This window comes from Pseudophryne corroboree, chromosome 7 (genome assembly GCF_028390025.1).
Source record: "Pseudophryne corroboree isolate aPseCor3 chromosome 7, aPseCor3.hap2, whole genome shotgun sequence".
Lineage (NCBI taxonomy): Eukaryota > Metazoa > Chordata > Amphibia > Anura > Myobatrachidae > Pseudophryne > Pseudophryne corroboree.
In genome coordinates this window covers 260,340,157-260,358,602 of record NC_086450.1, presented here as the reverse complement: position 1 = coordinate 260,358,602, position 18,446 = coordinate 260,340,157, and the positions used below count along the sequence as shown (strand labels likewise).

General features: G+C 46.6%; 1 protein-coding gene across 4 annotated transcripts in view; it reads right to left on the bottom strand.

Annotated features, from left to right (window-relative positions):
- The window catches only part of VPS16 (VPS16 core subunit of CORVET and HOPS complexes), a 959,900-nt gene that overhangs the window by 566,824 nt on the left and 374,630 nt on the right, over positions 1-18,446 (bottom strand). For all 4 annotated transcript variants that reach the window (XM_063934117.1, XM_063934116.1, XM_063934114.1 and 1 more), the window contains one exon: positions 16,565-16,641. In XM_063934117.1, the coding sequence (XP_063790187.1) occupies positions 16,565-16,641 (77 nt within the window). The remainder of the gene's footprint in view (positions 1-16,564; positions 16,642-18,446) is intronic.

The following is an 18,446-nucleotide window of genomic DNA, read 5'->3' as shown; positions in this document are numbered from 1 at the left end:
AGCACGTCGTTAAATGGCACCTGATAGAGAGGACAGAGCATCCAGCCTCTGATCTGATCCATGAATCCACCGGGATTCAATTCCTACTCACGTTAGATATCACTCGTACCGCCAGAGGAGTGAAATTATAAATATATATCTGCGCTAGCAAATTTATTAGACAATATCACCGAAATGTATGACGACACGTTCAGGTACACTGGGAAAGAGTTACAAGCATACAAAACAGAACTGGTTCAGCATAGAATGATTCTTAATTACCTCACAGCTGTGACAGGCGGGTATTGTGTTACCCTAGCAACTCAATATGGAATAAAGTGCTGCACGTACATTACAAACAGCACGGAGGACCCAGCCGAGGTCATAGACCAAAAGATGGATGACATTCTACAATTAAAGTGGGAGTTCCGTAGGAGACATAATCTCACTCTCGCCGCTGTGGGTAATGAGCTGACCAGTTGGGTGTCATGGTTGAACCCACGAAATTGGTTCTCTGGTTTAGGAGAATGGACCCAAGGTATTATAATGGATGTAGGAAAATTTCTCTTGTGTATTCTGGGGGTCGCCATATTGGTTGGCCTGATATTTAGATGCGTTCGGGCTTTAACGAAGTGTAAAGGTAGTACTAGAGTGATGAGTTTAAGGAGCGAAGACACTGTAATAACAACAACTAATTTGATTTATGACCCAACGATAGAGACAATGTTGTGATGAAAATGTGATTCCACGGTCCGTTTCTTTCACCTGTTTCTCCTTTGTTTTCCTCCAAGGTACAAAGACATCCGCTTGGAAGAAGAATTTGACAACCTCTTTTATACAGACCATTGATGAACTATGCTACAAGCCCCAATTTCCCTAGTGACTTTAACTTTTACGATAGCCCAATACTTTAGAGACTGTAACTTTATGGACAATGGAACAACTTTTGTTCGCTATTTATAGCAAAAGCACCGAGAGACATCAGACAACATGTACATCAAGACAAGACATCAGACAAGACCTCAATCAGCGACTGTTTATTTAAACTCACATAGTTTACGACTGCATTTATAACGATTGTTTCTTATCCTCATCTCTACAACCTTCAGGTAATGACACACATAGTCGATAGGGAATATAGACACATATCAGCATTCACATACCCCCCCTTCATGTATCATCAACTAAATGTGCTCCCCATTTGTTGCAACCAAAAGCCGAAAAGAGCTCGGTAGAGTTTGACAGCCCATCCACAGATCCCTGACACGGGATAAGAAGGAATTCAAATGTATACTTCGCAATACCTCGAAGCTTGATTTAAAACACGTACGGCACGATGATACATGACCCCTCAAACATGGATTCATACATACATGCTTCTACTATCTCACTAGGTCATACTTTTTCCCACCTGCTCCTCTCCTCCCTTTACCCAATCATAAAATGGTATTTTCAGGATGACATATATTTTTCTTTTTTTAACCGTTTTAGGAAGTGGCAGTTATTGATGACTGCCAATGGGTGGACTGTCAAAGTCGGAAAAATATCACGCTACACGTTGCCATATATTCACCCCATGCGCTTGCCCGCTGCACGTGCACATTCTCTCCCGTGCGTGCGGATACTCGCAGCTGCGTGACGGCGCCTCCACGGCCGTGCGCATTGGAGCGTGCTATGCGCATTTACGGTAGAGTTTGTGTGCGTCTAGCGGGCGACTCAATCGTTACATAATAAATTCAAATAGTATGTTTTATAGGTAATGTTCCCCTTAATAATAACAGTAAGTTTGTTTAATGTAACTGGTCGCTGGACAGAGGAATTCCTCTTTGCATGGTACGAAGGGTCAGACAGGGTTTGAGCAGTTGTGTTTGGTACCTAACTAAAGAACATTTTATTAGAAACAATCCGGTGCTGGTTAGGTAAAGATTAATCGCTCCTGCGTATAGTTATGTCTATTAGTAGTTTCTGGACATTTACTATATTTGCGGTTCATTATCCATGCGGCGGGAATTCTGAGATTCCCTCCCACCTGAGCAGTTTGATATAGTCACAGCCCACCTGTTCAAACTAACCTATGACCTTTTGTTATGATGCGAGGAGACATTCCTGTGTCCAATGAACAATGAGATTATAGGTCCCTTTGTAGTATACTGTACGCAGTGTATATAAGAAACAGCCAGCCTGGCCAGCTCAGTCTTCTCTCCACAAACGGTTTTCATCTTGACTAACTCGGAGCTGGTACCAGGACTGCGCAGCGAATCATTCCCCAGTGTGTGTAAGTTATTCTCTGTGACCATTCTAAATCTCTGACTGTATTCTGCCACGATCTCTCTCTCTCTCATTGTATGTTATTGTTTGCGATTGTGCCGCTATTGTATGTTTATGTGTAGTTATTCTGCTTAGATATTGATGTTAGCCTGTAGTGTATGAACTGTTAACTGTTTTCCCCTTTTTACATAGCTAGATATTGTTAGTAAAGGTGTTGGAACCTTAGCAAGGTATTGTGTGTTTATTACATTGCAGAGGGTAATCGGAGCGTCTCAATCGCTCAAGCAGCTTTAGTATTAACAAGGTTAAGCAGCGTTATATCGCTACAGTATTTCAGTAGTAAGGTTTACAATACAAACTCAATCTTTCACTGTGTTGCATACAAGGTTTACTGAGTGTCATCCCGTGAGCGTCTGCGCCGCTCGTGTTCCCCTCTTGGTCACGAGCGTCCGCTACGCTGTTTGCATAGCGTTACGGTAGTCGGCCGCCTATAGCGTGCTCGACACCGAGCGTTAAGCTGTGAGCGAGCGTGCCGCATGTGCGTCTCGACCACGGCTAAGCGTCTGCTACGCTAAGTGCGTACCCTTACGGTACCCCATACGCCAATTGCGTACTGAGTCTCTTACCCATTTATAGTGAATGTTATAAGGTAATAAATCGGCATTATCAGCCAATACCAATCCAAAAAGCTAAGTGCATCAGGGTGGGTGCCTTGTAGAGCCCAGTGTACCTCGCAGAAAGAGATTTAACAACGGTAAGTTCTTACAATAAATCTCCTTTTCTGCTGCGGGGTACACTGGGCTCTGCAAGGAAATACATTGGGGATGTCCCAAAGCAGTTCCTCACGGGAGGGGACGCACTGTAGCGGGCATAAGAACTCAGCGTCCAAAGGAATCATCCTGGGAAGCGGCAGTATCAAAGGCATAGAACCTAATAAACGTGTTCCTCGAGGACCACGTAGCCGCCTTGCACAATAGTTCAAAGGTCGCACCACGGTGGGTCGCCCAAGAAGGTCCAACTGACCCGAGTAGAATGGGCTTTGATGGTAGCAGGAACCGGATGACCAGCCTGTACATAAGCATGTGCAATCACCATTCTAATCCATCTGGCCAATGTCTGCTTAGAAGCAGGCCAGCCACGTTTGTGAAAACCAAACACAAAAAGAGAATCAAATTTCCTAATGGAGGAAGTTCTCTTCACATAGATATGGAGAGCCCGTACCACATCCAAAGACCGCTCTTTGAAAGACAGCTCAAGAGAATTAAAGGCCAGAACCACAATCTCCTGGTTAAGGTGGAAAGAAGACACCACCTTGGGTAAATAATCTGGGCGTGTCAGAAGAACCGCCCGGTCACGGTGAAAAATCAAATAGGGGGACTTATAGAATAAGGCACCCAAGTCCGAGATCCTTCTAGCTGAAGCAATAGCCAGCAAAAGCAACACCTTAAGGGAAGCCACTTAAGGTCAGCAGAGGTAAGAGGCTCAAACAGAGACTCTTGTAAGGCCTCCAAGACCACCGACAGATCCCAAGGGACCACAGGTGGCACATAAAGAGGCTGAATCCTCAGCACACCCTGAGTGAATGTATGGACATCAGGTAGGGTAGCTATCTTTCTCTGAAACCAAACCAACAAGGCCGAGATGTGAACCTTGAGGGAGGCCAGACGCAAGCCTAAATCCAGGCCTTGTTGTAGGAAGGCCAATAGTGTGGCCGTACTAAACTTTAAAACGTCCTGATTGTGAGACGCACACCAAGTAAAGTAAGCATTCCAGACCCTATGGTATATCCGAGCAGAAGCCGGCTAACGGGCCTTCAACATAGTTTGAACGACCGCCTCAGAAAAACCCTTGGCCCTCAGGACGGAAGCATCAAGAGCCATGCCGTCAAAGCCAGATGGGCCAAATTCTGGTAAACACAAGGGCCCTGAATGAGGAGGTCTGGTCGTTGTGGAAGTAAAAGGGAACGATCCAACGAGAGGCCCTGTAGATCGGAGAACCAGTGCCGCCTGGGCCACGCTGGAGCGACTAGAAGTAGGTTTCCTCCTTCTTGCTTCAACTTCCGTATTTACTCTGGGCAGGAGGGACACCGGAGGGAACACATACGGCAGCCGAAAATTCCACGGGATTGATAGAGCATTCACAAATGCTGCTTGAGTATCCCTTGTCCTTGCGCCGAAGACTGGAACCTTGTGATTGTGTCGAGACGCCATCAGGTCCACATCTGGGAGACTCCTCTTGTCCACAAGCAGTTGAAACACCTCCGAATGTAGGCTCCATTCTCCGGCGTGCACGTCCTGACGACTGAGATAGTCCGCCTCCCAGTTCAGAACACTCGGAATGAACAGTGCTGATATGGCCGGCAGATGGCTTTCTGCCCACTGAAGAATCCTTGATACTTCACTCATTGCCTATGCGGCTTTGAGTTCCGCCCTGATGATTGATGTACGCCACCGTGGTGGCGTTGTCCGATTGTACTTGAATAGGTCTGTTCTGTATCAGATGCTGGGCCATTGTCAATGCATTGAACACTGCCCGCAGTTCCAGAATGTTGATTGGGAGTAGAGACTCCTCCTCGGTCCACCGTCCCCGGAGAGAGTGTTTCAACACCGCACCCCAACCTCTCAGACCGGCATCCGTCGTCAGCAGGACCCAGTTCGATATCCAAAAGGGACGGCCCTTGCTCAATCATTGGTCCTGAAGCCACCAGCTCAGTGACAGACGGACTGCCGGAGATAGGGAGATCTTATCCGGTGAGGCAGACCATCCCACTTAGACAGAATCAACTTCTGCAGAGAGCGAGAATGGCATTGAGCATACTCCACCATGTCGAAAGCCGACACCATGAGACATAGCACTTGCTATGGGACATTGCACTTGCGGACGGGATAGGAAGCATCGGATCTTGTCCTGAAGCTTCAGGACTTTCTCCTGAGACAGGAACAACCAATGGTCGTGGGTGTCCAATAACGCTCCCAGGTGTACCATGCTCCGAGTCGGAACCAGGGAGGATTTCTTCCAGTTGATCAGCCATCCATGATCTTTCATGCAATGGACTGTCAAATCGAGATGACACAGGATAAGTTCTGGGGAACTCGCCAGGATTAACAAATTGTCTAAGTATGGTAGTATTCTGACCCATTGACGGCGTAGCGTGGCCGTCATGACCGCTATAGCCTTGGTGAAGACTTACGGAGCCATTGTCAAACCAAAAGGTAACGCCCGAAACTGGTAATGAAGGTTGCCCACTGCAAACCTTAGGTACTGCTGATGAGATACCGCAATAGGAATATGTAGGTAGGCATCCTACATGTCCAGGGAGACCATATAGTCCCCAGGCTCCATGGCCAGAACAATAAAGCGCAGCTTTTTCTATATGGAACTTGGAAATTCGCACATGCTTGTTCAAGGACATCAGACTGAGAATGGGCCGCGAGGACCCGTTCGGTTTCGGGACTAGAAACAGCAGTGAATAGAACCCCTTGCCCCTTTGAGCCAGAGGCACCTGAACCACCACGCCTGTGGACAGGAGGGAATGTACCACCGAGTGCAACGTGTTTACTTTTGCCGGATCCAGAGGCACATCTGTCAGGCAAAACCGATGAGGGGGCGATTCTTGAAGGGTACAGCGTAAACTCGAACAGTTTCCCTCACCCAGGTATCTGAAGTGGTCTTCAACTATTCCTGGGTAAAACCTAGAAGTCGGCCCCCCACCCTGCGATCCCCCAGGGGGAGGCCCACCCCGTCATGTGGCAGGCTTATCAGTTTTTGAAGCTGGCCGACGGCCAAGCCCAAGCACGCTTCGGTCTGGGCTTGGCAGGTCTGGAAGCACGGGCTTGCTTTGGGTATGCCTGACCTTTTGCTTTACCTGGAGTATGAAAGGGCAGAGGTAAAGTACTTTTAGCCTTCTGTGCGGAAGGAGCCGTACTAGGCAGAAAGGCTGTTTTAGCAGTAGCCAGGTCAGCCACAATCTTATCGAGATATTCTCCAAAGAGAATGTCTCCCTTGAAAGAAGGCACCCTCCAGGGTTTTTCTGGAATCCAAATCCACCGACCAGGATCTCAACCAAAGGATACGTCTGTCCAAAACGGATGCAGAAGCAGCCTTGGCCGCAAGCACCCCGTCATCGGATGCCGCCTCCTTGAGGTACAGAGAAGCCGCGGCAATATACGAGAGACATTGTCGAGCATGCTCAGAAACATCAGAAGGCAGTTCGGCCTCAAGTTCCTGACCCCACGCCTCAACAGCTTCAGCAGTCCAAGTCGCTGCAATAGTTGGCCTTTGAACAGCCCTAGACAGGGAATAAATAACTTTTAAACAGCCCTCCACCCGACGATCCGTCGGTTCCTTCAGAGAGATGATGATAGTCATGGGCAGGGCAGAGGAAACAATCATACGCGCCACATGAGAATCTACAGGCAGAGGGGTTTCCCAATTTTTACACACCTCCGCAGAGAGAGAGGATAGCGAGCCAACAGTCTCTTATTAGGTGTAAACTTTGTCCCTGGATTTTCCTAGGATTCCTGACATATGTCATAAGGTGTTTAGAGTAGAGTAGTCATGAGCCACCTGAAGAATGAGCCGTATCGCCGCAATCAAATCTGGGACATCCACGGACGATTTCCACTCCCCATCTGAAACATCGGCGTCAGTGTCCGAGGGGTCAGTATAAGCACCATCCTCCTCAGAGGACATGTCAGTTAAGGCCGCGGATTGGGAGAAAGTAACGGCCCTTTTAGAAGACTACTTAGTCTTATGTGGGCGAGAGTGATCCTTAGATTTGGACATGGATCGGTTCAATCGCTGTAACGGAGTGGAAAGCTGATCCGCCCATGGCGGGTTCACAGCGGGGACAATAATCTGTGGTAACGGCACAGGTGGTCCCACAGTGGGCGTAAATTTAGTTACAATCGTGCTTAACAATGTGGAGAACGTAGCCCAAGGTGGTTCTTGTGATGCCCCGAGTGCTACCGACCCACTAGGGGGCAAAGAAGCCCCTGAACCTAAACTCTCAGCTGCTAAATTATCCTCCATTCTGTCAGTGGCCTCACTACCACGCAGTGTGGGAGAGGCCCCAACGTCGTTGCCACGCGTAGCAGACATAACAATGCTCACAGTGATGGGAAACCCGGTACAAACAGATAATTTATAATCAGCAGCACCACACCTAGGAAGAGCTCTCAGAACAACAGCCTCAGCTGGCACAGACAGGAATAATATATATATATATATATATATATATATATATGTATCTTTAAATCATCCGGCACTCCTGATATGGGAAAAAGAACAGTGGCCTGGGTGCCCTTGCTATGTTTAAATAGTTCCTCTATTGCTGAATAAGCAAATAGCACGTCACTCCAGGTTACTGAAAAAAGGATTTTAATCCATGACAAAATTACATGGTCAGGCAATGGTTAAATGTGCAGCATGGCAAATTCTCAACGGCTCGTTTCAAGACCTTGTCTCGTCTTCAGGATTGATTGCCGCTGCTTGTGTGCTACATGGCTGAAAAAAGCATAAAATGCTGCAGAAAGCAAAGTGAGGAAAATCAGTGTGTGAAAAGTGCTTACCTTATATCCCCCAGCTGTGTGTCTGTAATCACGTACAGGCTGTGTCCGGAGACCGGGGTGGGCAGGTCCGTCCTCCCAATGATGCGTTTCCGGGGGCGGGTGACGTAGGAGAAAGCTGGTTGCCGTGGCAACCTGAAGGGATTCCCCGGTTTCCGGCATCTAGCCTGCAGTGAAAGAGATAGTAATGATGACAGGGTGCACTGTAGCATGCAAAACAGCATAAGTGAAAGGATACACAGTGTGAGCTGAGATTGAAATGACTAACAGACATGATTAAGTTAATTTTATATAGTAAAAAAGCATAGTGGTTCCAAAGTGAATATCCACTGACAGATAATCATGCATATGTGATATATAAGTTAATAAAGTGTGCCCACAAATGATGGTAAAATATAAACATCAAATGGTATCAAATGCTGAAAACTATTATAAATATAACAATCATCTGTAGAATTCTATCCGACTCAAAGGACGTTCCAGTTTATTTTTTCATTGAGTCCTTTTGGATGAATAGTGTCCAATCTGAATATCCATTGAGATTCTAACTTATGCAAAGCGGTCATTTTATCACCGCCTCTTGGCATTTTAGGAAGTTGGTCAATAATCTGATAGCGTAATTGTGATAAAGAATGTTTGCTTTGTTTGTAATGGCGTGCAACCGGTTGGTCTATTTCTTCTCCCTGTAATGCTTTGGAAATGGCAGAGCGATGTAATGCCATTCGCTCTTTGAACATACGGCTTGTCATGCCGACGTAGTATTTATTGCACGGACATGTAATATAATAAATGACAAATCGTGAAGTACAAGATAAGACTTGTCGAATCTCATATTTCTTGTTCCTATGTGGATGTTGGAACGATTTCCCCGGGTTTAAGTAACTGCATGTAGTGCATGATGCACATCTGTAGCAGCCCGGTTTGTTAGTAATGCCAAATATGCCTGGTTGTGGTGAGTAGTTAGTAACATCAGCTCTAACCAAATGGTCTCTTAAGTTTTTTCCCCGCCTGAAACTTGTCATCAGTACTAAGTTGGAAAGACTAGGAAGATTGGGATCTGTTTTGACGATCGGCCATAATGCTTTAGTAACACGCGGTATAATTGGGCTGGTGGTGGAGAAGCTAGTAGACCAAATTAATTTATTTTTAGTATCTTTTGTAGATTTCGGCTGGAGTAATGAACGTCTTGGAATTTTTAGCACCCGTTCCTTCGTTTTTTGAAGTTGTATAGGATCATATCCTCGTTGTTGAAACTTCTGTATTGTTATATCCAGTGCCGCTGGTAATTCCTGTTCATTACTGGTTATGCGGGCTATTCTCAACATTTGTGAATAGGGCAAACCCTGTTTAAGGGCCCTGGGATGATGGCTACTTGCCTCCAATAGGGTATTTCTGTCCATAGGCTTGTAGAAAACTGCAGTTTCCAATCTTCCTGATGTTACTTTAACTAGTACATCTAAAAAATTAATGGAGTTGTTGCTGATGACAAAGGTAAATTTAATGGGGGATGGTAGATGATTGATGGTATTCATCATGAGAATAATGGGGGCAGCGTAGTTATCCAAAATTTGGATACGTATAAACAAGAAATACGGAGACAATTGGCTGATACAACTACATACCAGAAACTTAACAAGGATCCCACGGAACTATACAAACAAGAGCTGTCCGTGATCTTACAACAAGCCGAGACTGTGGGCTGGATCACTTCTAAAACACATCATTCACTATTAGTCAAGTTTCCAATTACGCCAGTCCTATACACTGTCCCCAAGGTCCACAAGGACAGTACATCACTCCCGGGCCGTCCAATAGTATCCGCAAGAGGTTCACTGTACCAACCCATAGCAGAATTGTTAGATTCATTACTACAGCCACATCTGATTAAAGAAAAAACATATCTTAAGGACACTACTTCTTTCCTTAATGCTCTACTCTCCTTTACAACCATGAAAAACTTTCAGTATCTATGCACCATGGACGTCAATTCGCTTTATACCTCTATCCCACATAATGAAGGTTTGGAGACAATGCACGATTTTGTGAACAACATTCAAGGTACTTTCGGATTTCATATACCATTGTTTCTACAATTATTACGCCTAGTTCTTACTAGGAACTACTTTCTATATGACGGCATCTACTACCTTCAAACCCAGGGCTGTGCCATGGGCAGCCCGGTCGCTCCAGCATATGCCATTATATATATGTTCAGACGTGAACAAGAATTTTTTCTTCAGAATACACACTTCAATCGCCATATAACTTGGTACACGAGGTATATTGACGATTGCTTCATGCTCTGGAATGGTAGTGAGGAAGAGTTTATTCTCATGATGAATACTATCAATCATCTACCATCCCCCATTAAATTTACCTTTGTCATCAACAACTCCATTAATTTTTTAGATGTACTAGTTAAAGTAACATCAGGAAGATTGGAAACTGCAGTTTTCTACAAGCCTACGGACAGAAACACCCTATTGGAGGCAAGTAGCCATCATCCCAGGGCCCTTAAACAGGGTTTGCCCTATTCACAAATGTTGAGAATAGCCCGCATAACCAGTAATGAACAGGAATTACCAGCGGCACTGGATATAACAATACAGAAGTTTCAACAACGAGGATATGATCCTATACAACTTCAAAAAACTAAGGAACGGGTGCTAAAAATTCCAAGACGTTCATTACTCCAGCTGAAATCTACAAAAGATACTAAAAATAAATTAATTTGGTCTACTAGCTTCTCCACCACCAGCCCAATTATACCGCGTGCTACTAAAGCATTATGGCCGATCGTCAAAACAGATCCCAATCTTCCTAGTCTTTCCAACTTAGTACCGATGACAAGTTTCAGGCGGGGAAAAAACTTAAGAGACCATTTGGTTAGAGCTGATGTTACTAACTACTCACCACAACCAGGCATATTTGGCATTACTAACAAACCGGGCTGCTACAGATGTGCATCATGCACTACATGCAGTTACTTAAACCCGGGGAAATCGTTCCAACATCCACATAGGAACAAGAAATATGAGATTCGACAAGTCTTATCTTGTACTTCACGATTTGTCATTTATTATATTACATGTCACACTGTGTATCCTTTCACTTATGCTGTTTTGCATGCTACAGTGCACCCTGTCATCATTACTATCTCTTTCACTGCAGGCTAGATGCCAGAGACCGGGGAATCCCTTCAGGTTGCCACGGCAACCAGCTTTCTCCTACGTCACCCGCCCCCGGAAACGCATCATCGGGAGGACGGACCTGCCCACCCCGGTCTCCGGACACAGCCTGTACGTGATTACAGACACACAGCTGGGGGATATAAGGTAAGCACTTTTCACACACTGGTTTTCCTCACTTTGCTTTCTGCAGCATTTTATGCTTTTTTCAGCCATGTAGCACACAAGCAGCGGCAATAAATCCTGAAGACGAGACAAGGTCTTGAAACGAGCCGTTGAGAATTTGCCATGCTGCACATTTAACCATTGCCTGACCATGTAATTTTGTCATGGATTAAAATCCTTTTTTCAGTAACCTGGAGTGACGTGCCATTTGCTTATTCAGCAATAGAGGGACTATATATATATATATATACACACACATATACACATACACATACACTGCTCAAAAAAATGGGAACACTTAAACTACACAATGTAACTCCAAGTCAATCACACTTCAGTGAAATCAAACTGTCCACTTAGGAAGCAACACTGATTGACAATCAATTTCACATGCTGTTGTGCAAATGGAATAGACAACAGGTGGAAATTATAGGCAATTAGCAAGACACCCCCAATAAAGGAGTTGTTCTGCAGGTGGTGACCACAGACCACTTCTCAGCTCCTATGCTTTCTGGCTGATGTTTTGGTCACTTTTGAAAGCTGGCGATGCTTTCACTCTAGTGGTAGCATGAGACGGAGTCTACAACCCACACAAGTGGCTCAGGTAGTGCAGCTCATCCAGGATGGCACATCAATGCGAGCTGTGGCAAGAAGGTTTGCTGTGTCTGTCAGCGTAATGTCCAGAGCATGGAGGCGCTACCAGGAGACAGGCCAGTACATCAGGAGACATGGAAGAGGCCGTAGGAGGGCAACAACCCAGCAGCAGGACCGCTACCTCCGCCTTTGTGCAATGAGGAACAGGAGGAGCACTGCCAGAGCCCTGCAAAACGACCTCCAGCAAGCCACAAATGTGCATGTGTCTACTCAATCGATCAGAAACAGACTCCATGAGGGTGATATGAGGGCCCAACGTCCACAGGTGGGGGTTGTGCTTACAGCCCAACACCGTGCAGGACGTTTGGCATTTGCCAGAGAACACCAAGATTGGCAAATTCGCCACTGGCGCCCTGTGCTCTTCACAGATGAAAGCAGGTTCTCACTGAGCACATGTGACAGACGTGACAGAGTCTGGAGACGTTAAGGAGAACATTCTGCTGCCTGCAACATCCTCCAGCATGACTGGTTTGGCAGTGGGTCAGTAATGGTGTGGGGTTGCATTTATTTGGGGGTCCGCACAGCCCTCCATGTGCTCGCCAGAGGTAGCCTGACTGCCATTAGGTACCGAGATGAGATCCTCAGACCCCTTGTGAGACCATATGCTGGTGCGGTTGGCCCTGGGTTCCTCCTAATGCAAGACAATGCTAGACCTCATGTGGCTGGAGTGCATCAGCAGTTCCTGCAAGATGAAAGCATTGATGCTATGGACTGGCCCGCCCGTTCCCCAGACCTGAATCCAACTGAGCACATCTGGGACATCATGTCTCGCTCCATCCACGTTGCACCACAGACTGTCCAGGAGTTGGCGGATGCTGGGAGGAGATCCCTCAGGAGACCATCCGCCACCTCATCAGGAGCATGCCCAGGCATTGTAGGGAGGTCATACGGGCACGTGGAGGCCACAGACACTACTGAGCCTCATTTTGACTTGTTTTAAGGACATTACATCAAAGTTGGATCAGCCTGTAGTGTGTTTTTCCACTTTCATTTTGAGTGTGACTCCAAATCCAGACCTCCATGGGTTAATAAATTTGATTTCCATTGATAATTTTTGTGTGATTTTGTTGTCAGCACATTCAACTATGTAAAGAACAAAGTATTTAATAAGAATATTTCATTCATTCAGATCTAGGATGTGTTATTTTAGTGTTCTCTTTATTTTTTTTGAGCAGTGTGTACATATATATAGTGACTATAATTCACAAGTAAAAAATACTCCAGTAGTAAATCTTGTGAAACAACCCTATATTATCAGAGAAAAACCTGAAACACTTGGCCCCCACAGGTATAGTAATATAGTAATAGCACGATGATTGAAATACCCTGCAATAAGGCAACCATGCAGCAGCTACATGCACACACACGTATATAGTCACACACGTACCATGCAGAAGTTATGTACCAAAAAATCTGCACTGGACTAGCAATACAAAGTAATACTCAGTATGGGTATACATGAAACTAGTAGATATAACAAACACAGAAAGCACTGGATGTATATCACAGGGTGTTTGTACCACGCAACCAATGGTATGCACTCTTTCTTAACTAGCACAGTCGCAGTGACAGGTAGAATACTCAAGTGTCCTGTGGGAAACACAGCACTGGCAGTCAGGCGGTTCCACAGAGGAGGATTTGCCCCTGCAGTCCTAGAAACAGCTCAGCTCAACGTATGATGGCCGCTAGTCATGAGTGATGGAGAGATATCCAGCTCCAGGGCGGGAACACTGTAGAAATGGCGCCCTGGGGCTGGGGGGAGGGGCCTCAGGTCCGGCCTGCTCCCCCTTCTGGCATCCCCACCGGGCGTGCGTGCAGTAAAGAAAACGGGGGGGGGGGGGTAATGGTACAACGTCCCCTCTGACCTGTGCCCTTATATAATCACCCTGGTGGCTAGTGGAGCAAGCAGCCCAGTAATCTGTGTCCACGTCAGCGCGCGCGGCCCACCTCCTACGGCCGCACGGGATCGCGGTGCAAAAGTGCGGCACAGAACCCCTTGTCAGCGGCCCCGCGGTCAGGGAGACGGCGGCGCGTGTGTGACTCACTGGAGGACAGAAGAAGCAGCCGGTGCCTCCGCTGTGGTGACCTGGCGATCGCGGCGTGGGAGTATACAGCGCCGTTGGGGGTGATGGAGCTGCAGCAGATACATCGATCAGACGCAGGCTGCTGTAGCCCTTGGTATAGTCGTCTTTTTTCTTTAAAGTCTGTAAGCTAAGAACGGGCTGCCAGAAGCAGCCTCCTGTTAAGTGACCTGCTACTGAAGTCACCAACTACAAACTGAGCTCTCTGGCATGGAGGCGGAGTTATAGAGAAGGCAGCACTGTGCATCTTGGGAACAGTCTAAAGCTTTGAACCTGTTGGCTCCTCGGATCAATATCCTACTCTACACCCCAATGTATTTCCCTGTGGAGCCCAGTGTACTCCGCAGCAGAAAAACTGTTTGCACATTGATAAGTAACTGGCTGGATAACATGGTACAGGGAGTAGTGGTCAATGGGAAATCCTCAAGCTGGACCCCAGTAGTCAGCGGTATACCACAAGGGTCCGTACTCGGGGCCACTACTGCTCAACATAATTTATCAATGACCTAGAAATAGGCCTGGAAAGCACAGTGTCAATATTTGCAGATGACAAACTGTGTAGGGTAATTAATCTGGAAATAGATGTGGAGTCTCTGCAGAATGATTTATCTAAACTTGAAACCTGGGAGTCTAAATGGAGAATGAGGTTCAATATAGAAAAATGCAAGGTTATGCATTTCGGGACTGAAAACAAACTTGCATCCGACATATTAAATGGGGAAAGTCTAGGGATAACAGTATTGGAAAAAGATTTGGGGGTACTCATTGATAATAGGCTTAATAACCGTACACAATGTCAAAACACAGTAAAAAAAAAGGCAAGTAAGGTGCTAGCGTGCATAAAACAGGGAATTGAGACAAGGGACAAGAATGTAATCCTGCAGCTGTACAAATCATTTGTATGTCCGCACCTGGAATATTGTGTTCAGTTTTGGGCAACACTGTATAAAAAAAAAAAAAGATATCGGTGAACTCGAAAGGGTGCAAAGGCGAGCTACTAAATTGATTAAAGGGCTAGAGGGACTGGATTACGAGGAAAGGCTTACTAGGTTGAATATGTATACACTGGAAAAGAGGCGTCTAAGAGGAGACATTATTAATATCGTCAAATATGTTAAGGGGCATTACAAAGAGTTATCAGAGGAATTATTTATTAAAAGAACACTGTTTAGGACACGTGGGCACTCGCTAAGGCTGGAGGAGAGGAAATTCCGTACGTAACGGAGGAAAGGGTTCTTCACTGTTAGGGCAATAAGGATGTGGAATTCACTGCCAGGGAAGGTAGTAATGGTGGAATCTGTAAATGCATTTGAAAAAGAATTGGATAAATCTCTGATTGAAAATGATATCCAAGGTTATAACATTAAAAATATCGACGTTAATCTGGGTGTAACATGATTTATAGTTGTAAACTAGTCATAAACCATTACTTCCGCAGGTACATTATAATCAACACAATTACAGGTTTAACACGATGGGCATTTTGCCTCTATTCAACCTCAATTACTATGTTACTATCAATGCACAGTAAAAACTTAATGAATATCACACGGTCATGTACTAAATATCCCTGAAGTATACGCTTGTTCTTAACTAACACTGTCTAAACGATATGTAGAATGCTTTAGTGTACTGTAAATGCACAGCACTGATGATGCAGGCGGCTTTAAAGAGGAGGCATCACCCAGCAGTCCCAGAATCAGCGCAGCTGTGTGTAACGGCGCCCAAACGCTGACAGGGAGTGAGGGAGACAGAGAGATGCAGCTCCAGGGCGGGAAGATTTACTCTAAATGGCGCCATGGGGCTGGGGGAGGGGCTACAGGCCAGTGCCTTATCCCCTTGCTGGACTTCACCACCGGATTGCTGCGGGCCTTAATAAAATGGATTATAGTCTAATCTGACCTGTGCCCTTGCCCTGGTGGTCTAGTGGGGTCCCTGTACGGCCACAGTGTCAATGCCAGCGCATGCGGCCCGCCTTCTAATGGCCGCGACAAATCACGATTTCCAGCGAGTCTCACCTGGGGGACCCTCTTACCTCCTCCATGAGTGCGGACACGCGATCCCGGAGAACTTCGGTTAGTGTGTGTGTGCCCTGGGTGAAGAACCGGAGTCTCTGCTGTAAGTACCCGGCAACCAGGGACGCGGGAGTATACAGCGCCGCTGGGGGAGGTGATGAAGCTGCAGCAGGAGATATCGTTATGATATCTAGCACTAAAGTGCCTCTGCTGCAGCCCTTGGAGTCTTCTATCTTCTTTAAAATATTTCTTCTTTGGGCTGCTGGAGCAGCCCTGCCTGTTAGCTGCCTGCACTGCAGGTACCAACTCACAAACTGAGCTCCTGTGCACAGAGGCAGGGATATAGAGGAGGCGGCGCTGAGCATCTTGGGAACAGTCAAAGCTTTTAGCCTGTTGGTGCCTCGGATCAAGATCCTACTCTACACTCCGATGTTATTCCCTATGGAATACCAGTGTACCCCGCTGCAGAAATATAGATATAGCTCCTGTAAGGCTAGCGGACATTGAGGAAAACCTAAAAAAATTTGGAAACATTAGGCTATAACGCTTGTTTGCAAAAAAGGACATTTGAAGTATTAAATAAACAATTGGCTTGCTTTTCTTATATATTGTGTGAATGTAATTACACTTATCAATATGAAATGTACCTCATATTCCTTCTGTGCCTCCATCAAAAGAGCACCAGGAGCCATTGAAGCAATTTTAAATATCTCTTCTGTTGCTTCTAAAACAAAAATAAAAACACATTTTATTAGACATTGTATTTCCATTTTGGATCAACCCTTAAACATTGTTGACTGAGCCTAAACCAAGTAACATGGGTACAATGCAGAAAATCCTGCCAGACTTTAAGGTGGCTTCCTTTCACTACACAGAAGCATTTTTTATCCAGACTCCAACAGCAGTCAGGTGACATGCCAACCCGAAAGTTCGAAACACAGATCAAAGACGCCAAGAGCGAGTGCTGCCGAAGAAAGCCGGGAGTGAGATAGAGTGAGCAGCTGCAGGAGGAACATCAGATGTCTCTCTGCAATGGAGGATATGTCCTGCTGCTGGTTCTTAGGAGCCTAAGGTGGCTCATTCATAGACACATCACTGGTTGCTGGCCCATACGGGAGGACAGTCATTCTGGAGCCCCAACAATTGCCCCAGTAGCCCAGCTCTTGTAAGAGTGGGAGTACATGTACTTTCAGCTGCAACCAAGGTGCATGGACATTTAGTTTGCCTGTTTACTATCACTTAGGCTCTATTTGACTATTGTAGAGGTTTAAATTATAGGATAACTACAGTAATGGGAGACTGCTCATGAGCACAAATTGCTGCATTTGGACACTAATGCATCACAGAGTTATTGACAATTTCTCTTACGTCCTAGAGGATACTGGGGTCCATTTAGTACCATGGGTATAGACGGGTCCACTAGAAGCCATGGGCACTTTTAAGAATTTGATAGTGTGGGCAGGCTTCCTCCCTCTATACCCCTCCTACCAGACTCAGAGGACTGGAGGAGCCGGTCACGCTGAAGGAAGCTCCTGAAGAGTTTTCTGCATTTATTTTATATGTTTGTTATTTTCAGGCAGGGCTGGATGGCACTATCCTGCCTGCTTCGTGGGACTTAGGAAGGGGGGGCGGCCCAACCTCTTGAAGGGTTAATGGTCCTGTTCCCCGCTGACTGGACACTGAGCTCCTGAGGGACCTATTCGCAAGCCCACCACGGCGAGCGTGCAGTCCCGCAGAACGCCACCCCTAACAAAGCCAGAAGAATGAAGAGTGGTGAGTACTGAGCTGGCATCCCAGCTAGTGGGGCGCCGGCCATTACGGCAGCATGAGGGTACGGAGACGCATGGCTTCTAAATGGTGTGGAATGAGTCTCCGGACACAGTGCACAACTGAGCCCCAGTACACAGTACCTATACTGGCACAATAGCCTTAAAACGGTTCTCCTCATTTTAAGCACAAAAACGACCTCAGCCAGTATAAAAAAAAAAGCGAGAAGACCGCGCGCCACTGAAAGGGCGGGGTTTCTCTATGAGAAGATCCAGCAGCTCACCAGCACCATTTTCCCTCTGCAGTGGGCACGGACGCAGACGGTACAGAGATGCGAAGCTCCTCCAGTGTGACTCCAGATTACCTCAGTGGTACAGGGGGCCATAGCAGGGGCGGTGCGATTATTAGTGTACTAAGGGGGTCATTCCGAGTTGATCATAGCTGTGCTAAATTCATGAACTTAGACATGTGGGGGGACGCCCAGCACAGGGCTAGTACGCCCCGCATGTCAGTGCCGCCCCCCCCCCCCGCACAAATACAAAAGCATCGCACAGCAGCGATGCTCTTGTATTTGTGGAGTAACTCCCGGCCAGCGCAGCTCCTGCTGCTGGCCGGGAGTTGTGTGTCGCTGCCGCTGGACGAGGCGGCTGCGTGAGGCGTCACTCATCCGCCGCGGCACGCCCCCCCCCCCCCCCCCAACGGCTAGGCGACACCTGCGTTGGCTGGACCACGCCTACTAAACGCCTTAACACCACCATTCAG